Source organism: Colobus angolensis, unplaced genomic scaffold (assembly GCF_000951035.1).
Source record: "Colobus angolensis palliatus isolate OR3802 unplaced genomic scaffold, Cang.pa_1.0 Scaffold48, whole genome shotgun sequence".
Lineage (NCBI taxonomy): Eukaryota > Metazoa > Chordata > Mammalia > Primates > Cercopithecidae > Colobus > Colobus angolensis.
The window spans coordinates 11,013,707-11,037,665 of NW_012118265.1; the positions used below are offsets into that span (position 1 = coordinate 11,013,707).

Genomic DNA, 23,959 nt, shown 5'->3' on the forward strand with positions numbered 1-23,959 from the left:
TTGTATTTTTAGTAGAGACGGGGTTTTGCCATGTTGGCCAGGCTGGTCTCGAACTCCTGGCCTCAGGTGATCCACCTGCCTTGGCCTCCCAAAGTATTGGGATTACGTAATAGGCGTGAGCCACCGCATCCAGCCAGAACATTTTTCTTTAATTATTTATTTAAATGTGCAAAGGAAACCAAACTTTTTTTATTTTAAAGAAGAGCTTTTAAAAATATAATTAATGAGAAATAAAGTTATCTTATGTCTCCTTTTGGAAGTTTGCAACATGTTAAGTCATGGATGCAAGTAGGTAACATCCTTCTCGGTGATTTGTGGTTACACGCCTGACTCTGGCACCTACTCTTGGCTGAGGATGTGCAAGGGCAGTGATCTGATGTTAACTCATTAGAGTAGTTTGCAGAGAGCCTTTTCGAAAGGATTTGTAAATCTTCATTTCTTCTTGTTATTTGGATGTGTTTCACAGGCTGTTGCAGATGACTGGGATTGGGATATGTGTGGCAGGAGGAAGTAAAGATAGAAATCAGTTGCTGTCACATCTGCCTTTGTCAACTAAAATTCACTCTTTGGAGAGGTGGGAGCAGGTAAGTAAGGTAATCCAAGAAAAGTCCCAAAGCACCAAGAAAAGTTCGCTAGAAAAGTATTCCCTAATAAGTGCCCTTCTAACAGGGGCCCAAGAGACCACCTCAATGAAATGAAGTTCCAGGGAATTTGGTAACATTTTCCTCTTTGCTGTTTTTCTTTCTCAAATTGTGTGAAAAAGATTTAGCATTCTTCTCTGGCTCCAAATTTTACAACTTCAATTCATGGAAGAATTATCCTAATCCCGTGATTAAACTAATCCATTAAAAAAGAAACCTTCCCCAGGAGCATTAAGTGGATGGGCATAATCAACATCCCCCAGATGGGACCAAGGGGGCCAGGAGGATGTGAGCACCCCACAGTCACACCTAACACCGAGGTGGACCTGACTACATGCAGATTTTCAGTAAGGAAGCTTTATTTGTCATTCACCATGAAAACAATGCCCACTAATTGATATTAATAATTAATCTCATTTTAAGAAAAATCAACTTATCTCTTTGGGAGGCTGAGATGGGTGGATCACGAGGTCAGGAGATCGAGACCATACCGGTCAACATGGTGAAACTTCCTCTCTACTAAAAATGCAAAAATTAGCTGGGCATAGTGGCATGTGCCTGTAGTCCCAGCTACTCGGGAGGCTGAGGCAGGAGAATCGCTTGAACCAAGGAGTCGGAGGTTGCAGTGAGCCGAGATTGTGCCACAGCACTCCAGCCTGGTGACAGAGCGAGACTTTGTCTCAAAAAAAGAAAGAAGAAAAAAAAGACAGAGAGAGAAAAATCAACTTGTGTGGGTAAAGAAAGGACTACATTACTAGCTTAAAAATTAGCTTTCTGTAAGTCAGCCTTGCTGATACACTCTACAGATGGGATGTATTTTCACTCAATCAGGAAATACTTCAAAGTAACATTGATGGGTTCTTGTAAGCTTTTATGTCATTCTTTATAGAACTTCAGTTATGGGCCAAATTTCCCAGGATTTTTTTACAATATCATATGTGTGTTTTTTTGACCTCTAATCAGCTTTGTTCACATGAATGAATACCAATGATTCAGATTTTTAAAATGCCCTTTGGCAGATGAATTCAGTTCTCCCAGTCTTGTAAATAAATACAATCAGGCAGTGATATTAGACCATTGCTCTGTTGATGAATATATAACTTTAAGTGGCTGGTAAACCTGCACAAATACTAGAGACCTACAGGGCTCAGAAGTGAATTACTGACCTAGGAATAACAGGCTGTTTCATACCCAAAACGACACTGCTGACCCAACCTTAATAAGACTTGGGGTTTGACATTTTTTCCAGACACAATGATAGATTCTCACGGATCTGTTTATACTCTGTTGCCTGTCCCCAGTGTGATCAATATAATGCAATAACAGATGACTGACTGGAGTTATGAATGCTATTTGTGACCCTGACTCAACTCATACCTAATTCTGCTATACAGTGACCAGTGAGGTTTCTATTCATTTAACATAGTTCATACTGAAGTATTATGCGGAACCATATGAAATTGATGTTTTTGTACGTCAAAACAGTCTAATATCAGTTTTTTCATATGGACCAACCTAACATCAAAAGAATTTCTTTCAAAGGTCGTTTTGTCGTGTTCCTAGCGTATGTATTTTGTAACAGCAGTCCAAAGTTTTTCTTAACACATTGTTGTTATTTCCTGCTGGCTATATGTTCTTTTAACTTTAAATGTTTCAGAAGTGGTTTTTATGCTTCTTCTCTTTGCTTCTTGACTAGTATGCATAATTCATCAAGAAAGATCAAATATGTTGCGTTTATACCAGCAACACATTAAACATAACACAATTAAGCCTAAATCTTTTTGAATAAGTTTTCAAGGAAAGAAAGGTAATATTGTTGAGCAATCTTATGATAACAAGCAAAATTGTGTCAGCTAGATGACTGCTGGTGTGTCACTGAATAATTTACACTACTTCTGAAATAATAACAATGTGTCCCCTACAATCAGCCTGAACTCTTTCTCAGCGGATGTATTACCAGTGAATCATATAAATTTTCGATCCTTCACACATATCTCTGTGCAAGGAATTGCCCAGGAAATTACAAGAGTATGAATGAATTCCAAAATGTCAGCTAAAAAAATACATACTCAGTTCTAGGTCATCTAGATCATCCCTGGTAGGAAACATCAGTATCAAAAGGAAGCATTATTTTTTTTTAAGTAAAGATGATGAATTTATTCAATATTTTTGAAAAAAGAAAGCAAAGTTAACTAGTTAATTGTCAAACTACAGATGCTTTTTGACTTATGATGGGGTTATGTCCCCATAACCCCATTGTAAGTTAAAAATCTTATGTTGAAAATGCATTTAATACACTTAACCTACCGAACATCATAGCTTAGCCTGGCCTACCCCAAATGTGCTCAGAATACATACATTAGCCTACAGTTGGGCAAAACAATCTAACACAAAGCCTATATAATAAAGTTAGTTGTTATGAAGAATTTTGAATCAAAATTCAAAGTATGGTTTCTACTGAATGTATATGGCTTTTGCACCATTGTATAGTCAAAAAATCCTAAGTCAAACCACCATAAATCAAGGACCATCTGTAATTTTAACTCCCAAAGTAACTCAAGGCAATAAGAAATATCATTTGTTTTTGACAAGCAGATATTTGAAGTAAATCTGCAGGATTTTCTCACACATTTGCACAAGACTAAAACTCATTGCATAGTAAACCTTTAATGCTTTAGATCAACTTTGAAAAATTCCACTATTTTACTTTTATCTTTGCAATTGACTCCCGCTGTCAAACTGGGGAATTCACTTAACCTCTCTTATATTAAATTCTCCAACTTGTGCAATAGATACATAAATTATTAGCAAAGTAGGCAATTATGTAGTATTTATTTTGATGGAACTTTATTGATTTTAGCTATTTCCAAGCCCTGGTATACTTATCTAATACTTCCATTTGAATATAAGCAATATTTTATTGTCACCATTAAAATGGCTTTAAAAGAGTTTTAGGAAGGCTAATAAAATTAGTGCAAACACTTTTGAAAGTGTCAGATTATATGCAGACATGCAAAATAATATTATAATGTTATCAGCAAACACTTGAATCCCCCTTTCCCTTTGTTAACATGAGAACACACTCTTTCCTCTGATTTGAAGTGGGAAAAGAGCTAGAAAGTAGAATATGGGAAAAAGGGCTCTTCTAGTACCTAAACCTGATAGCCAGTGGGCAAGTGAATATGAATTGGATTTGCTATTCTTCAGCTATGTTTCTTTCTGGAGGCTGAGTTGTCTGGCTTTTTCTAAGAGGGCTGTAGCCTATAAGATGGCAGATCCTGCCAGAGTGCTAGAACCATCACATATATCTCAAGAGAAGAACATGGTTGCTGCCTAAGTATTGTTGTTGTAAAGATTATGAGCCTGACACTGCCTTAAAGCTATCCAAACTTGTTCAACCCACTACCAGAAAAGTGAGTCTGCCCTAGCACTGTGGCATTTTAGGACCTGTGTCTCAAACACATTTCCTTTCCCAGGGCCAGGAAGAACTAGGGCACAAAATGAAAAGGTGTGCTGGAAATATATAGTAATCAAGATACGTAATATGTTTTAGAATTAAAATTAATGCAAATAATGTACGGTGAACAAAATATCAAAATTGTAATTAGGGATAGCATTGATATTACTAATTATTCCTTTTGCCTTAGGTTCCACTATGGCTCAGTAAGACACTGTTACTGATTTTGTCATAGCTTAAAATTTTACTTTTATTTATTTATTTATTTAATTTTATTTTATTTTTGGGACAGAGTCCCACTCAGTCACCCAGGCTGGAATGCAGTGGCATGATATCGGCTCACTGAAACCTCCACCTCTCGGGCTCAAGCCATTCTCCTGCCTCAGCCTCCTGAGTAGCTAGGTTTATAGGCGTCAGCCACCATGGCCTGCTAATTGTTGTATTTTTAGTAGAGATGGGGTTTCACCATGTTGGCCAGGCTGGTCTTGAACTCCTGACCTCAGGCGATCCACCTGCCTCAGCTTCCCAAAGTGCTTGGATTACAGGCGTGAGCCACCATGCCCGGCCTTTACTGAGTTTTATTGGTGCCACCCTAATTTGTGTGCCAGAGGGAAGTCCTGGCCCCTGACATCCTACTTAAAAATTTTACTTTGCCCTTTGTTTTCTGACTAGCTCAACCTCTCACTGGCTTCCCTCTCTTAAGTCACCTCCTGACTATGGTTGTGCCCTTTTCTTTGTGTACGGATGGTCCTGACATAAGATGGTTGAACTTACCATTTTTCGACTTTACAATGGTGTGAAAGTGATACTCATTCAGTAGAAACTATACTTCGAGTGCCTATGTGACCATCCTGTTTTTCACTTTCAGTACAGCATTCAATAAATTACATGAGATATTCAACAGTTTATTATAAAATACACTTTGTGTTAGATAATTTTGCCTAATGTAGGCTAGTATAAGTGTTCTGAGCATGTTTTAACGTAAGCTAGGCTAAGCTGTAATGTTCGGTAAACTAGGTGCATTTTCAACTTATAATGGGTTTTTGGGGACATGGTCTCATCCTAAGTTGCGTGTCACCATCTACACTCTAAACTCTAAGAGGTCAGGAATTGCATCTGTTTGATTAATAGCTGAATCGTGAGTACTTTTAACACAGTGCCTGGAACACAGTAGCTGAATGGAAGCTGATATTCAATGTTGTGCTTGCATGATTCAATGTTTCTTGCATGATTATGTGGTTGGGAAATGTCTCTGGCAGAACCCCTACCACAGAGCTTGCTACAGGGTCACAGACCTCTTTCCAGGATTTTCCTGAATTCTGAGGACAGGGAACCAGAAATAATATATCTTGAGATTTGCAAAAATCAGAGTCAGTGGACTTATGTGCACCCAAATAGATTCAAATGGGAATCAAGGAGATGATGAACCTTTTTTGGCGGGGGGTGGGGTGGGGTGGGGTGGGGAAACTAACATAATGTAAGGTGTTTTAAAAAAAAGTTCTATTTTGCAAAAGATCCAGAAAAGAGTATGCTAATTTACATGATTTGAGCTTTTTGTTTGTTTATTTACAGTGACTCCTGAAGTTTCTCAGGTTTGGGAAGTACACAACACTTACCTTCAATGGTACACTGATCAGGGACTGGAATCTTCTTTCCAATTTCCATGGCATATGCTTTCACTTTGCTGAGGTTTTGTTTTAAGTGCAAGTAGAGCTTATCTTGGTATTCTATAGGACTTGCAGTTGTCTCTGGAGTTTCTTCCTGGAAGTTTTCTTTAACAGTTTCTGGCAAATTCTCTGAGTCTTTATGTATAATACTTGGGTATGAAACTGAAGACTCTCCCAGCTGTGATCTGTCAGTGTCTGTCTTAAAGGGCAGCTTGTCATTTCCTTGGCTAAGTGGGTCTATTTCTGAAAGAGACATGCTGGCTGGTATATCTCCCCTGTTTTCATCTTCACCATCATCTGAACCCACACCCTTTGTGAGCACGGTGTGCAAAGCCAAACTTTTTGACCTAGAGTTCAAACAAAGGGAAAGTTAGAGAAGCTGTGTTACCATTCACTGCCAAGGAAAAGAAAGAATAATAATATTGGGACAAAAAGTTACTTCCTCTGGAGTGTGAAACTATTAACGGGCCTGATAAATGTACATCACCAACAAATGATGTAATAAACCAAACCTTTGAAAATCTAAGTCACCTCCAAACACAAAGGTTTAAAAATCAATTTCATGGCAAAACTGGCTGCAAAATGATAGACTTGCATATTTTTCATTGTTGTCTACCTTTGCTTTTGATTTTTCATTAGAATCAAGAGACAGTATTTTCCATATGGCATACTTATATTTAAGAATTGCTTTAAAAATTAAGCAATACGTTTTTTTCCATTCATAGTACCCATTTAAAATAGTGAACTTCTTTGGATAATGAGAGCATTGTGGATAACATTTCATTCAAGTAAGGACAGCACTTCAGGTGGCTATAGGTAGAAGATATATAAAAAACACCCCGTAACAGAGTGATAACAAAGCTAATAGCTAACATTAAGTGTATAATTTAAAAAACAAACCAAACAAGAGTTATACCTGTTAAATCTAATGTTTTTTCTTCCTTCTTTAGAAACTTGGCCCAGACTATATCTTCTGATAGAGCCAGGGGTATTGCTCTCTGCATTTATCTTGTCTTCAAAAGCCTGGATTTTAACTTGGAGTTTTTCATGGTCTTCATTTTCAGCTACTATGAGCTTGGTTTCTTCCAGTTTCTCAGGGAATTCAATGTCAGTGCTGATTTTTCTCCTAAAGGAATAGAAATCATTGCATTAGATGCTGGTCATATATACTCTTCAGAACAGTGTTATTCTCTATTTAACTGCCTCTCACTCAGAAGCGAAAACTTTGCCTAATAATTTTTTTCATTGGTCATTTAACAAGTATTTACTGAATATTTACTACAGGCATAGGTCTTTGAAATTCCTTCTATAGATTGTTCTGCCAGAAGTTTAGAAACAGCGGTGTTTATGTGAACATTGTATTAAAAATGCTTTTTTAAGGGTTCAAAAAATAAAAAGCAGTTTTTATGCTCATATACCATATTCTTTTCTAGAAATTCTTCCAGTGTATGGCTTTCACATGAAATGTGTTCCAGATATTTTCTAAAAAATTTACATGTGCTGATATGTTTCTACTGAAATTACAGAATAGGAACATTTCACATGGACTGCATAAACTCATGGTTTTGTTAATTTTTAAAAAATCAGTATAGCAAGAAATATCTTTCTGAATTTTAAGATGTTGGAAGAAAGAGGTTTTCTATGAAATGATATTAATATAGACCCAAGTATCTTTTATAGCAGGGTTTATAAACCACTTTGTGGATCATTAAAATTACTTCCTTTAAAGCAGGGGCCATGTGTGGTATAATTTTGGATTTCCTCTGAGGGCTAACAGTGCATTAGCTAGGATAAGCACCTACAAATAAACTGCAGAAATAGCTTTCTGATGTTCACTGAGGTGCTGAGTAATTATATGAAAGTAGCATGCATTTATCTTCCCTTATTTATCTTCTAGTATTGAGCTGGCCTACAGCTATTTTAATTTTTATTCAACAACCACTATCCATTTTTATAACACACGGTGTTAGTATTAATTCTTTTCTTAAAAAAACAAGGATAAAAGGAATTATTCACTTACCACACTTTTGACACCCAATGTGTGGGGTTTTTTCTCATACCAACTAATTCTCCAACCCTCTAGACACCAACTGGGTGTCCTACAGTTCAATTCAATCCTAACACTGACGACCTGGCACAAGGCCCAGACTCCACAGACTGCCGCAGTTCAGATGCCAGTGAGAAGTATGGGGTCCCCAGCTTACTCACACTTCTGTTCAGCTTGGCTACAAAGGTTCCGGCACTGCCCCACCCCCATGGTTCAATAATTCACTGGAATGACTCATAGGACTCAGGAAAACACTTTAACTTATTATTATTGGATTTATTAGAAAGGATACAACTCAGAAACACCCCAGTAGAAGAGATGCACCGAGCAAGGTATGGGAGAAGGGGCTCAGAGCTTCTGTGCCCTTTCTAGGGATGCTGTACTCCCAGCACCTCAATGTGTTCACCAATCTGGAAGTTCTTGGAATTTTAGGGGTTATTAGGATGGTTTCATTATTCAGGCATGATTGATTAAATGATTACCATTGGTGGTTAACTCGATCTTCAGTCCCTCTCCCCTCCCCAGAGACTGGGGGTGGGTGAGTTATAGGGTAAGATAGAGAATGGGGCTGAAAGTTCCAACAGTGTAATCATACCTTGGTCTTTCCTGTGACCAGCCCCAATCTTCAAGAAATCTAAGGGTCCCTGCCACCAGTCATCTCATTAGCATATAAAAGACACCCATCAATCTGAGATTCTGCAGGTTTAGGAGCTGTGTGCCATGAACTCGGCATGGAGGCAAAATATTTATTTTTTATTACAGTACATAATAATCCCTAGAAATATATTCACCAAGATGGTAATGATTTTGTTGATTTGTCTGTGTGTATTTACTTGGCCATCTTTAGTATTTTTCCAAGACATTGAGGAAAGGGCCCAGACTTACACAAAAATCTTAGCTTTTTCAAACATTTTTCCCTAAGGGCCAAAGTGAACCTGGCATAATACCTGTATGAGAGTGAGAGGAAAAACATATTTAGAAAAAAAAAAGAAAGAAAGCACTGCCGGGCATGGTGGCTCACGCCTGTAATCCCAACACTTTGGGAGGCTGAGGTGGATGGATCACTTGAGGTCAGGAGTTCGAGACCAGCCTGCTCAACATGGTGAAACCCTGTCTCTACTAAAAATACAAAAATTAGCTGGGTGTGGTGGCAGGCACCTGTAATCCCAGCTACTTGGGAGGCTGAGGGAAGAGAATCAATTGAACCTGGGGGCGGAGGTTGTAGTGAGCAGAGATCGCACCATTGCACTCCAGCCTGGGTGACAAGAGTGAAACTCTGTCTCAAATACAACAACAACAACAAACAAACAAACAAGCACAACAGCAACAATAACAACAACAAAACCAAAAACTGCTTTTTAGGAAAAAGCAATGCAGAAGGGCTGGTAACAAACTTTTTCAGTTACAATCTACCCATTCTGGCACCTATATCTGCGGTGGACACTGGTGAAGGTGCGTTGGTAGGGTTGGATGGTGAAGTTGTTCTGGCTGGCCCAGAGAGGAGAACAGTCCTGGCGTTGAGGGAGGGTTCATGATTATGGGCCCTCAGTGGTCAGAATTCACCTGTAGGTCCACCCCAGGGACAGCTGCTGATGGTTCAAAGCGGGAACCAGCATCTTTTAGGTAACCAAGCAATTGTTTATTGTTTTTTAATAAGAGGTTGCTGATACAATTTAAAACCATTTTTTCTTACATAATTTTATGTTTTCTATGACTTTACATAATTTTTATCTACCCATACCGTGCATAAATGATATATACATTGGTAGATTGCAAGAATCAGTATGTGGGAATAGAGGCTAAGCTTGAAAATGTTTTTCTTTCTGACATATATATGATATTGGCTACAGTCAAATAGATGGGAGGCTTTTACATCTTTTAGCCGGAAGATCCTAAATGTTTACTCCCATTACAAATGAAACCAAGATAATGCTATCTCTAGATGATATTTTACAAACCATGATGATTGCCAAGGTTAATTTAAAAAAATCTAATGGACTCACTCCACACAAGAGATTTTGTGGAGTATTTATTTTCTATCCACATTAGTTCATGTATAGTCATGAAACTAAAAACTAAAATATTTCTCCGGTTTCATAGAACCTAGTCACAGTTCAAAATTAAAAGATAACTTTATTTCAAATATTGCTATAGCTGGGGTCATTAAAACTTAAAAATTTGTAAAGCATAACTTGTAATCCAAAATGTAAGTATTAGATATTGAGCATTATACAAATGTTTTAATGTTTTAATTTTTAAGTTTTTAAAGATGGGGGTATTACTATGTTGCCCAGGCTGGCCTCAAACATCTGGGCCCTAGCAGTTCTCCTATCTCAGCCTCCTGAGTAGTGGGGGCTACAGGTGTGTGCCACTGTACCTGACTGTACACATTTTTAAACCACAAAACATATGAATTATTAGAGGAAAATTTCTCATTAATTTATAATTTTTTTCTTTCTGTCTAAAGCTCTGGGTTATATCAGCTACAATAATCACATTTTCTTCAAAAAAACTTCAAATTTCATAGATTATAGAAAATATCCTAAGATAATTTTATTGGATCAGTTTTTTATTCTTAAAAAAGTTTCATATTTATGGAGCTCCTTCTTTTATTTGTTGTACTCAATATGTCAATTTCACCATCTATAAAATGGGGATAATAACCATACTTAACTCACGGGGTTGGTAGAATGATTAAATGACAGAACCAACAGGAAGCAGTGTTCCTAGCACATAACAAGCAGTCATCACACGTTAGATTTTATTACTGTCAGGCCGTAGGAGGGGATGGCCACTTAGGCCCCTTTCCCTGCCTGTGTCTCCAGCGACCAGATGTTGGTTAGTAAGCCCCGCAGCCTGGGTGCATCAGAGCTTTAGTAGTTGGAAGCAGCCTTCTTTCACATTCAAGTTGCTTTATAGCATTACCCTGATGAGATGCTGGGCATGACACTCACTGACCCCAAGAGGGCAGGTTGGGTGTCTCAAGGGTAGGGTTCTCAGTGAAAAAACAGGACACGCAGTCAAATCTGAATTTCAGATGAACAATATGTTTTTTTTTTTTTTTTTGAGATCGAGTCACGCTCTGTCGCCCAGGCTGGAGTGTGCAGTGGCGCGATCTCGGCTCACTGCAAGCTCCGCCTCCCTAGTTCTCCTGCCTCAGCCTCCTGAGTAGCTGGGACTACAGGTGTCCGTCACCACGTCTGGCTAATTTTATTTTTGTATTTTTCGTAGAGACAGGGTTTCACCGTGTTAGCCAGGAAGGTCTCAATCTCCTGACCTCGTGATCCACCCGCCTCAGCCTCCCAAAGTGCTGGGATTACAGGCATGAGCCACTGCGTCCGGCCAACAATAAGTATTTTTAAGTGTAGGTATGTCCCTAGTGAAATGTACTAAAGATATATTATACTTTACTACAGTTATTATACTAAAAACTACTAAGGAATTATTTGTTCTTTTACTGAAATTCAACTGGATATCCTGTATTTTTATTTGTTAGATTTGGCAAGGCAACTCTGGGCTAAATCCCCCGCTGCCCTGTGGGCAGCAACCTGTACAACACATCTGGTCTGGCGCAGTGTTTGGCACACAAAGGACCTGAAATTTCTGTAGAATAAGTGAACTGAGACCACATTGTTGTCTGAAGTCAGCCTGCCACCCACCTCCAAACAACGACAACCACTACAAAACACACACAAAAAAACAAACAAATAGCAACAACAACAACAAACAAAAACCTCCTGAGGTCTACCAGATACCCATGAGAGACTGGCCACTCCTCCTGGCCCTTCAGGATTTGGGGGTGGCACAGTGCTATTTGGTAAACATGAAATATGGAGAGAAGCAGGGAGCAAGAGTAGAGGCAAAAAGAGTAATCTGCAAGGGAACAAATACGAAGAATGAAGAAGCAACAATAGAATGTCTGGGATAAAGAAATCCTTTCTAGATCTAAGGCTGATGAGAATTCTCACCACAAAGACTTTCTCTTCTGCACAGAATGCTTTCTCTTCTGATTCAGATTTGTAGAGCACAGAAGTCAGTGGACTGGGGTGGTAATGAAGTCATTGAGGCAGCCAAGGTCTCCAGATGGATCAAAGGGAACTTTCCGTTTCTGGCCATCAATCCACTTGGGCATGCCACAGAACTTTGCTGGCAGGGAGGTAGGACAAACTTCAATTCCAATAAATTGGAAGGTCAGGAAATGGTAGATAGAGGGTTTGGGTTTATCATAAACATTCCTTCTCCTTTACTTCTTTTCCTGTTGCTTTTAAAATTTAATATAAAAAGATAGAAGAGAAGTATTTTGATCGAAACAAAGTTTTTGAACAAAAAGTTCAAAAACAAAGATCTTTTCCTGAGATAAACTTCTGCTTCCCTTCTAGAGCAAGGAAACACATCACAAATGTGAAAGTGCTGGCAGAACCATGGGTCCTGTATGTGTTTACTTGTAGAGTGGTGGGAGCGGGGGCCAGTGGGTTGGGCTCATGCAGGGGGTTGTTATTTCTTTTCCATTTGTCACTTTTGACCCCAGAGGTAATTTTACAGAAATCTTTGCCAGAGTTCTATAATCCCCTAAATATTAACTTGGCCTTAACTCAACACGCCACGTTACAAGAGGCTCAGATAATTTCCAGTCTGAACAGTTTCTGGTCTCTGTTGCCAAAGTAAAGTTTTTAAAAGTACCTCTAGGGATTCCCAGGGGGAGGCCTAATTACCTCCCTCTTGTGTGAACGGGGACTCCCCTTGGAAACAAATTGGCCCTTGGGCTGCTGGCTGCTCTCACTAAGCCGGGAGATGAGACTATAAAGCTGGCAGGGGTGGAAAGATTGGCAGCCTCTCTTCCTGGCTCCTCAAATCAAAGAAAAATAATATTAGTTAATGTTTGATGATCTTGGCTTACAATTCCATGTCCAGGATATGTACTCCTGCAGAGTTAAGCTTGTTAAAGGAGAAGTAGGAGAACGCAATGGACTAAATCCACATTGGAGTCCTAAATTCTTAGACTGCTATGTTCCTTACTCTTCAGTGATCTCTTGGGTCATGAATCACCATAGAGAAGATCCCCCAGCTTCACAGCGCTAGCATCTGTTTTGGGACTGCAATAAATAATGCTGCTGGAACACCTAAGCTGGAATGTTAAGGGAAAGGACCAACAATAAGACTCAGTTCTTGGTATTTATTCTGCCTCTGACCTGCTCAGTGGGCAAAAGCAGAGATGGGCAGGTACCTAGTTATGTGGGGATCAGAATGTGATCATGCCAATGGTAGAACTCTGCTAAAATGAAATAACTCCACGGTTTACTTCATTCACACAAAATTTTAAGAGTTTTCAAAAGGAGACAGTTGTGGATTGAAATTGACTGAACATGATCTTGTGGGGAAAAGCTTAGGTTCATGACTCCAATTTCATGTTTATTAGTGATGCTATAAAACTCTTAAGGACTCTAAGTTTTATTTTTGCTATATAAAGATGGGATTGATATTACATCATCAGACTGCTGAAAGCATTATGTAAGATAATGGATTTAACAGTGTTGCTCATATAGAATGGGCATGAAAAATTCAAGGCATGGTAAAACCCTGAGTGGCTGCTGCTTAATGTGGACATTTGACACTGAAAAAAGGAGGCTTGCGCAAGTGGTACCAATCCTGGAAGATATGCTTTTCCTGCTCAAAGCCAGGGAGGACTATAAAATCTCTCCTCTTACTGCAGTATCTTAAACAGTGTGTACTAAAAGAGAGGGACTCTCCTACTCCATGAGCATATAAGAACTGGGATATAGAAATAGCCAATTTAAAAAATTCCCTGTACTTCAAATATGAATTCTGAGCAACTGCAGACAAAGAGAATTTCCTGAAATTAGAATGAAAATATGAAAGCCATGCTACAAGGAAGTGACACTTCTAGTTCAGATGGCAGTCATTTGCTCACTTTTCAGTTATTTAACCAACACGGGACAGAATGAGACACAGAAAAGGGATCAGCAAAAAGTGCAAAGCCCCTGCTTTTGCTACTCAAAGTGAGATCCCTGGACCAGCGGCATCAGCATCACCTTGGAGCTGTCAGAAATGTAGAATCTCAGGCTCTGATCCTAGATCTACCAAATCAGAATGTGCACTTTAATACGGTCCCCAGGTATCCAGTGACACATTCGAATTTTGAGAAGCAATGGCCCAGACAAGAAATAAGAGAATCTGAAGCGGACCAGGGCAGAGGCCTTTTTCCTCAAGCAAGGCTGCTGAGGGTTTCACTAATTCTGTAGTAAGGTAAGACTTAATCTGTGGATTATTTGGAGTTGGTGGGCTTTGCCTTTTATCCTTTTGGGGATACAATCCGAGGTAAAGGTACCTTTTCGGGTTTTGCTGCTGACAGATACTGGTTCAGATGGACCCCAAATCTTTAGATTCCTGAGACGACTGGGCATATCGGGTGAGCAGTAGCCTTAACAGAAGAAGGCTGCCCCATCCTAATGAACTGCCACCCAGATATAACACGAGCTACAAAATCACTTTGTAAATTATAAAGGACTGTAAAAAATGTAGAGTAGGAATATCATCAAAGCACTGTGAATCAAGAGGGAGACCTGCAAGGCAATGTGCTCTTCTTTGTCTAGGCTGACTTTATCGTCTGGGCGCAGGAGCAAGCAACAGGGTCTGGCCATGAGGATTAAATAGCTAAGACATTGTCACTTCTGGCATTTGACACCGGAAGAGCAGTACAAATGGTTAAAATTTTCCTATTTGATACATCTTCTCGTAGTCTTCATCTCAAATATGATACTGTAACCCAATTTTAATTGATAGAAGCATAGTTACCCAGAAATGGAGGGAAATAATTAATCAAAAACACATCAATAACTGAGCTGGGGCTAGAACTCCTACATAAAATTCTGTGATTCAATTCCTAGTCTACCTAGAATTCAGCCCTTACCTACAGCAAAGTTTAGCTAACAATCTTCAGGTTGCCAACTAATGAAAAGCCTACCTTTTGCTTTATGATGAATATGAATAATATTAAGAACCATTTTTCCTCAGCTGTAACCCATCGTAGAGTTGCTGTATCTCAACCATGGTCACAATGGTGTGTGTTCATCACCTTTCATTTATTAAATCTCTTTCCTTTCTGACCCAGAAGAAAGTTTAGGGAACAAAATATTAGGTATTAAAGAGAGTCTGGGTCCAGCTGCATCCAACATTTAATACAGTAACTCACTGTAGTAAAGAATTATTTATTTTAAATTTTCATTTCACAGATCAGTATTTTTGTAAAAATAGCAAAAATAAATTACTAGACAAATGCAATGAATAAAACAAGACATACAATGTCTACTGATCAGGTATTTGGATATTACAGCAATGTTAAATGCTATAAAAGTTCCAACTTCTTATTTTCTTATTTTTAATATCTGCAATCGCTTCATCGTAGTCTGATAAGAAACAGTTTGCAGATGGACACTGGTCTAGTGGATATGCCATCACCTATTATAATGCACACCTGTAAAAATGTGCTAATGCTACTCATTAACATTTACAGAGGGCTTCCTATGTATAGTCTTCACTGTTCTAAATCTGGTACATGAATTGCTTCTCACACAATCAAGTGAGGCTGGCCCTATTAGTAACTCCATTTACAGATGAGGAAACTGAGGCATACTGAAGGTCACTTAGTTACACCAACTTTAAATCCAACTGTTTGCCTCCAGAGCTCACACTTAACACTCTACTCTCCACACTTCCTCTAAATAGGTGCGGTTCAGGTTACATCTGAATCTACCCCAGGAATAAGTAATACATATTAGGGCATTCGTGATCTAGCACGGTAACTCTGCACGGATATCTCTGAATAACATTCTGTGGGAAGCAGACACCAGAATAGAATTGATATATAGTCACTGGAACAACCCTTCGTATCGATTGGAAAAATGAATTTTGGCACCCTCTTTTAACACAAACTAAAAAGGTGTTCAAAACTCAGAAAATGTCATGCAAATGGCAACTTTAAAGTTCAATTATGACAGATACTAAAAAGGAACAGGGAGCATTTGTGGAACCAAAATAGCAAATAGCTAGGTCATCAGGGTCCAGGAAGAAGCGTCTGAGCACCAGCTGGCACCCTGTCACTCCTCTCACGTGGGTTGTAGAGGGTCAAGGTCCTCTTACCTCTTCTCCCACAAACACCCGTTTTCCTCTTTCCCTAGGCTAGAACTTTGGTGTTCTCTGTCTTGCTTGAAATGGGAAGCCAGGGCATGGATGCCTGATGAAAAGTTTTCTTTTCTTGTGTGCCTTGTGTTTTGAACATTGCTATGTTACCGAAAATGGACCTGCTTCCCCATGAAGCTGATATTACATTGCCCGCACTCTGTACTGGGGCTGCCCGAGTCTCTACCCTACTGTGTCCTTCCATGGCAGAGCCAGCCTGCCTGAGGTCTCACACTCCCTGGGCCTGCTTCATTGTCTCCAAAGCTGATAACAGTGTCTCCTAGCTACATGTCTTGCTGATAGACGAATTCCTGAAATACCTTTAAAGACCTTCACGTCACCCTAAATGCTGCATTAAGGGAGGACAACTGGTGGAGTAAATGAACAACAGATGGAACATAAATGGTACCACATGTCAGACTTAACCTCTTCAGTAAGAAGAGGGGCCCAAAACTGAAGCCTTTCCTTCCTTTTCCATGCACAGAGAAGTAACAACAGCCACAGCTATTGTTATTGCCACAAATGGCTGTTATGGTTTTCTTTTTATACAAGTGACCACCGTAGACCTCTCTAGATTGAAAAGATTTACCCTTTTCTTATCAAAACTCTTGTTTCATTCTTAAAATTTACCTTGGTGGTGCAAAATTACAGTCAGCTTTTCCTAAGCAGGGGCAACGCTGACCAGAATGTCACGTTTTTAATTGTGGTTCTGAACTGACTCGTGTACCTTCCCTGAACCAACAGCTGCTTTCAAAGAATCAGTTTCTCTTTGTACAAACATGTCTTACCTAAAAATGTGGAAGCTCTTGTAAAACACTTATAAGATCTTATTTTTCCTTCCATAGAGCTTAGGGTGTGGATATTAGCTCTTCAAGTTTGTGGAAGAGTACAGGGACACAGAAGGACACCTAATACTCCAGGGCAGGATGGCATGTACTGGGAAGTAGAGAGGTTGTATGAGCTGTGGGAGCTCAGAGGAAAGTACAGGTCACTATGTGTGATGGTGGGTGGAAAAGGCCTCATGGAGAAGTAGTACCAAACTGGAGTCTTGGTTCTGAATGCCAGCCTTCAATGGGAAGAGAGGCACAAAGAGGGCCTTCTAGAAGGTGATGGTAAAAGTTAGTGGGGTACCAGTTTGGGGAAAAATAGGCAAAAGTTACCCTTGACATTCCTTTAAAATTCTTTTGAATTATCCACGAAATACTATGAACACTGTAACTCTCATCCACACTGAAATATGAGATTCATTGGATCAGATTAAAAGAAGAAATAAAAGAAACTTAATGAACTGATGTCTGGGCATTTGTATTATTGGCCCTCTAGGAATTACCATGGACTCAGCAAGAATTTTACTTTGTTCTTGTTTGTCTGAAAGGTTTACCCTATTATGCTGTAATATGAAGTTTCTATTATCCTGATGCATATGAAAAGACTTTTTTGTTGTGAGGATTAAACAATATATCAGAGGTGAAAGCCCCTAGCACAGGATCTACCATGTGGTAAGAGCTGGTTTAAAGCTTGATCAGGCCTACATATGCAGAATTTTTTGCAGAGTTGCAGAGAAGAACTTGGCCCCCTGTCGTCTGCAATTTGTGTTGTGGACTCAGTGAAGAGCCATTACTTTCAAGGTCTCGGACAATGTCTTGGGGAAATGATGTCTAAGCATGTGCATTATTGTTATTTCAGCAGAGTTAGGTTCTGATGTGACTCCCAGGATGTCAAGATGCGAACTCTGGAATGACAGGTTGCAAAGGGCCTCGTAGTTGAAAGGGTTCTTTACAGGCTGTGTTACTTGAGTATACATTAGGGCCACACAATACATCAAATGTGTCTCTTTGCTGTGCTCCATTTCTTTGATGTTCATTGCATGGAATGTGGGATAAATGGAATTCTGGAGCCACTCCAAGGAAGACAGATTTCCTGGAATCATTTTTCTGTGAACATAGTCGACTTACTGTATTTTTCCTTCATTCTCCCGCATGTGCTATTGTTTTATTTCCTTCCCTCCTTTGTGTCATCTCTTTTCACTTATACCAAAGTCAGATTTACACCTATTCAGTCAGTTTTGACTATAATTTAGCTTTCATTATCCCTTTCTGTTTTCAGGCCTGATTCTTAAAGCGAAGAGCAAACATAAAATCTCATAATCACTACTACCATCACCACCAAAACAACAACAACAAAAAAATGCAACATTCATGTAATTAAGCCAAACTATTGGAGAAGCTTTAATCACACACTTTGTCTTAAACTTTTCTTACAAAAAAAAACTTCTTTTTCCCCCCATGACTTTCATGGCTTTGACTGAAGTTTGCAGGCTGGATGTGAGAGAACTGTAACCTTCCTTCACCCTCCTCTGCCCCAGGCCTGTGTCAGGACCCTTTCTCCTTTTTTCCTCAGGTCTCTCCTGCTTTTTGCCATCATCATCCTCTCTCTGTATCTTTTTTCATTCCTCAAATTTATCTCCCACTGCTGCTTTCTTTCCACAATTTCCATCCCTCAAAGTTTCCATCCCCAACTGGGGCCTGAGCGTAACCACCTACTAAGACCACCTGTGACAAATTGCCCCCATTCTGATGGTGCCTGATTATAGCAGCCTCCCTGGTGCCACATTCATTTGGCAAAGGCATCTTCTAGGCAATGATCACTCCACTACTCGGCTCAGTCAGTTACAGAGGTGCCCAGAGCTCACCCTCTCCCTCCTCAGCTTCAACTGGGCCCTGGCAGACAAACAGCTTGATGTTTAGGAGTAGCTAGGACTTGCACGATATTGAAAGGTGTAGATCTCTTCTCCAACCTGACACCTTCTCCTTTTCAATGCATAATAGCTCTTGTACACTTTTGCTTCTGCAGAATTAATTTAAAAAATATAAATGCTCTGCTTGGCTGTCCTGTTATTTAGCCTCTGTTGGTTTATTATTTACATATAAACATTCTTTCTAAAACAGGAGCAGGAAAAGTGCAAGTGGGCTCACCTGGTGCTTCTAACAAAACTCACTCAATTTATTCAGTCATTTGGCACAAGAAAGGCTCCTGTCTGCTTCAGTTTTTCATTCTCTCTAGGATGCTAATTGTTTTTCTTTTGATAATCTTGTAGTTTTGGCCTGAAGTCTAAAATCTGGCCTGCTGGGCTATGTGTCAGCTTTGTAAATTAGATGACATCTGTTTTGAATTTTATCATCTTTAATTTTCTTTCAAGCTCTCTTCACTTATTCATTTCCCCTTTAATTGTAAGGATCAGATTTTGCTGCATGCTTTCGACAGAAGTGTAGCCCTTTCTGCTGTGAGGGCAGAGATTAAAATGACTGAAGTTAAATGGTCACAATGAAGGGTATTCAAGGAAAAGATGTTGGGAGAGAAGCCTTAGCAACCATCCCAGAGAGGATGAGCCATTCAGACAAAAGACTGGCTGTCCACGCGAGGGTTTAGAGATTCCCACTGAATAATTACAGTCAATTAGAAGAAGATTGACAGTGAGGGTTGAACTGAGAGAAGTATTTTCAGTTGAGAGAGGTTGAGGTGGGGGATGATGGCAGTAGTGGTATGAGGTGAGTGGTGACCTTTTCATCTCTTTACATTTCATTTTGCTCTTTGTTTCCTACTCTCCTGCCCTCTAACCTCAGAAAAATAGTTAAAAATATTTTAAATGCATTCTCATATATGCAGACTCATATTTTCAAGTAGGACCTTATTTTTCCTTCCTATCTACATATCTCCTAAATTCTTTTCTTGAGGAAATTGTTCATTGCTAATTGAGTTGGGCCTTGACATGGTTAGGCTTTGTGTCCCCACCCAAATCTCATCTGGAATTGTAATCCCCATAATCCCCATGTGTCAAGGGAGAGACCAGGTGGAGGTAATTGAATCATGGGGGCAGTTTCCCCCATGCTGTTCTCGTGATAGTGAGTGAGTTCTCATGAGAGCTGATGGTTTTATAAGGGGCTCTTCCCGCTTTGCTTGGCACCTCTTGCTGCCTTGTGAGGATGGTGTCTTGTTTCCCCTTTGCCTTCTTCCATGATTGTAAGTTTCCTAAGGTTTCCCAGCCATGCTAAACTCTTGACTTTATAAATTACCCAGTCTCAGCCAGTTCTTTACAACAGTATGAAAATGGACTAATACAGGCCTACTTATTAAAAATGGATTTTCCTATTAAGATGCCTAAGTAACACCCTTATATAACATTTTTTTCTCTTTATGTAAAGATTTTCACATATATAATCTCAGAAATGTCAACTGGTCTCTTGAAACCTTGTGTCCATAGGGACAATAGAGAATAGGAGAGCACTGGCCAGGACATGGGCTCAAACTTTCACTCATGGCATATCTCAGCCATGGCTTGGAGAAGACACACACAGTTCAGCTGTGCACACAACACAGAATGACTCCCTCAGACACCAGCTGCAGAGACTGTAAACCAAATTTCTAAAACCACATCATTAAAATTGGCCAACAGTGACTTTGTGGGTGCATATAAATGGCAAATCTTTTTAATGATGCTGGTCTTGACTCTCCTGGATGCTGCCACGTGTTTAGGTTATTGCCAGTTAACTTATGGGTCTATGAAAATGCTATTTTTGAATGGTATATGTATATAGTAGTGATTCTCAAGTGGGGGAGGTTTTGTTTCCTCAGGGACATTTAGCAAAACCTGGAGACATTTTTGGTTGTCACAATTGAAAGGGGGTGCTTCTTCTATCATCTAGTGGATAGCGACCAGCACTGCTGGTGAATATTCTATAATGCATATGGCAGCCTTACAACTGAGAGTTATCTAGCCCAAATATCAACAATACCAAGGTTAAGAAACTCTTCTAATAGACATCTGTATATCAAACGAGGTGACAACACATTTTTATATGCTCGATCAAACCCATTGTGTTGAAAGAAAAGGACATTTACAATGACTCTACCTCTGTGAATCGTTACTGACTTTGATGACACTATTGGTCAGATTATGTTCTCTGTGTAGGGGCTAAGAGGCCGTCCCAGGTTGGCTTCCCTCCTGCGACCTCCTTTCTTGGTTATCAGCATCATCTCCATTTCTATGCAATCACTCAAGCTACATATCTCTGGGTGTTCATCCACTACCCTCTTCTTACTCCACCTCCAATAGGTGATCAGTTCCTCGTAATTTTGTGTTCTCTACTATAATGATCTGCCCTGACTTCTTAGGTTCTCATCATTTTGTCTAGACCTCTCAGTTTGTCTCTTGCCAGCTGGGTGCTCCAGTCAAATTAATTCAATGCTTTATGATGTTAGTTACACCTGATTTACCTATTCATTTGGTGAAAATATTTGAGTGCTTACTATCTGCTAATTCCTGTGCTAAGAGCTGTGATCATTCTCTGGAGTAAAATCTTTCCAAGTTTACATGTTGCTTACAGAACAAACCCTTGCTTTTAACACAGCATGTAAGGCCTCTGATAATCTGCCTCTGACCTAACTTTTCAACTTACTTTCTTGCCCTACTGAACAAATTATCTTTCCTTAGTCTGAGCACATACTATTAAGCCCTTGAATCTTGGCATGTGCTATTTTTTTTTTGTTTGTGGTGTCCTTTCTACCCTATCTGAGGAATTTTCATTCATTCTGTGCAACTTGACCTAGTGTTTAGAGAAATGCTTGGCACATGGAAGATAATAAATTGGAAATGAACTTAAATTTTACCTTCTCTGTGAAATATTTGACTCCCTGGCTGCTGGAGAGTGCATTCCTTTTTCTCCATGCACATCACATCCTCTGACTGTGACTCTTGATGGTAAGGATAGTACCTTATGTCTCTTAGGACCTCCAGGCTCTACACCACGATGAACATAAAGTGGACCCAAATGACTAAACGCTCACTACTCTATCAAGATGACCTCTCATGGAATTCTTGTTTCACACTGGAAATGGCATGCATCATTTGTTATTCCAAAAAACCCCCACAGAATTTGACATTAGTCGCAAATGGGCCCCACCCTCCTCCATAACTGTGCACCTTCCATTGCCTGTGATCTGAATTATGGAGATGGGGTCGAGTCCATCCTCTGTCACTTAGTCATTGTATAACATTGGAAATATATTGAACCAGTATCTGAGCCTCTGTTTCTTCTTCTATAAAGTAGGAGTAAGTGACATCTGTCCTTCTTGCCTTGTAGAATGGTCATGAAGATCAAATGAGATTACATACTTAAAGGGCTTTTGTAACTTCTAAAGGTCATAAAGCTTTTTAAGTTTCTCTCTATTCAAAACATAGCAAAACAAATAAAACCCCTCCCTCAATCTTGCATGGCCTTGCATATTTTTTCCAAAGACAAGCTTCTTTAAAAGGCCAGTTTGTGCATTGTGTCCTCTCTCTCTGCAACCCCCATCACCCTGTTTTCTGCTAGCCACACCAATGGCAGCTTCCTCGCGTCAATCGTCAATAATTTCCTCATGGCCAACACCTGTGCACACTTTTCTGCTCTTCCCTCATTTGATCTGGCTCATCTGCCTCTTCCTGAGACATCCTCTGCACTGGGGCCAGGATGAGCTTCCTGAAATCTGGACTGATTGTACCCTGCCATTTACGAAGCTCCACAATCACTCCTTACTGCTTAGAGGGTAAAGTTGAACTCCTTAGTCCACTCTGTTGAGCCTGTCATCCTCTGGTCCCTGCCTACCACTTCATTAGCACTCCTAATGTTATTTTCCTTGTAACATAACCCTAGTCATACAAAATGACTTCTGTTTCCAGAAAGTGCTTTTTCAAATGCTGCCAGAAAGACAGCCTGGTGAAATCTGGTCATCTTTCGCTACTTGGTTCAAAATATCACCTCTTCAGGGGAACCTCTTCTAATATCAGATTTCCACCCTTCTCCCTTTGATACAGAAGTAGATACTCCTTCTCTGTATTTTCCATGCCTCTTGAACCCATCTTGATAAGCATAAGCTTTCCGCCATTCTGCCATTCTCCCATTATGCACTTAAATATTTATCTTATACTAGTCAGTGAGCTTCTTGAATACAAGGAACATGTTATTATCTCTCTATATGTGTCTAGCTTCCTGGTACGCAGTAAGCTATGTTAAATTATTCAGTATGACAACTTAAATTGTTAAATGCTTGTTGAGTAAATAAATGGGTGCTATAAAATATTCCTTGTACTACGTTCTTATTCCTTTACCATATTTTGTGAACCTTTTTATTGTTTTGTTACATTCTTGTTTTCACATATTTAGAAGAAAGATTCTGGCAAGTGCCATAATTTATACAGATATTATTCTCTGTTGAGATACAGGTTTTAGCTTCCTTTGGCAGTTAGAAAGGCTTAGCTGTCTGCATTCTACCTCCACAGGTGCACAGCAGCTCCCTGACGTACACAGAAGCTCTTGCTCACCTGCCACTTCCAGCCCTCGCATTTTCCAGTTGTCGGGTAAGGAGTTTAGCAATGGCGGTGAAGCTGTTGCTCATGCGGAAGATGTCTCTGCTCTGAGGGCCCAAGATTGAGGAGAAGGTGTCGGTGATGCCTTTAATCTCCAGCAGGAGAATATGGTGAAACGAATGCTCCATGTTGGCCAGTTGGCTCACCAGGTATGTCAGGCAGCTCCTGGCTCTCTCCTGCCAAAAACAATGAAGAAAATAGGTTTATCTTTTAAAAGAAAATCATCCAGGCACAGTAGCTCACACCTGTAATCCCAGCACTTTGGAAGGCTGAGGTGGGTGGATGGCTTGGAACTCCTGATCAAGAACAGGAGTTTGCAACCAGCCTGGTCAACATGGCAAAACCCCGTCTCAGCTAAAAATACAAAAAAATTAGCTGGGCGTGGTGGCACATGCCTATAATCCCAGCTACTCAGGAGGCTGAGGCATGAGAATTGCTTGAACCCAGGAGGCATAGGGTGCAGTGAGCCAAGATAGTGCCGCTGTACTCCAGCCTGGGAGACAGAGGGAGACTCAGTCTCAGAAAAAAAAAAAAAAAAAAAAAAAA

At 39.8% G+C, this 23,959-nt stretch overlaps 1 protein-coding gene across 3 annotated transcripts in view; it reads right to left on the reverse strand.

Moving 5' to 3' along the window:
- Window positions 1-23,959, reverse strand: part of VEPH1 (ventricular zone expressed PH domain-containing 1) — a 236,175-nt gene that overhangs the window by 89,871 nt on the left and 122,345 nt on the right. For all 3 annotated transcript variants that reach the window (XM_011959026.1, XM_011959028.1, XM_011959027.1), the window contains 3 exons: window positions 23,369-23,589; window positions 6,682-6,891; window positions 5,715-6,112 (listed from right to left, as the gene is read on the reverse strand). In XM_011959026.1, the coding sequence (XP_011814416.1) occupies window positions 5,715-6,112; window positions 6,682-6,891; window positions 23,369-23,589 (829 nt within the window). The remainder of the gene's footprint in view (window positions 1-5,714; window positions 6,113-6,681; window positions 6,892-23,368; window positions 23,590-23,959) is intronic.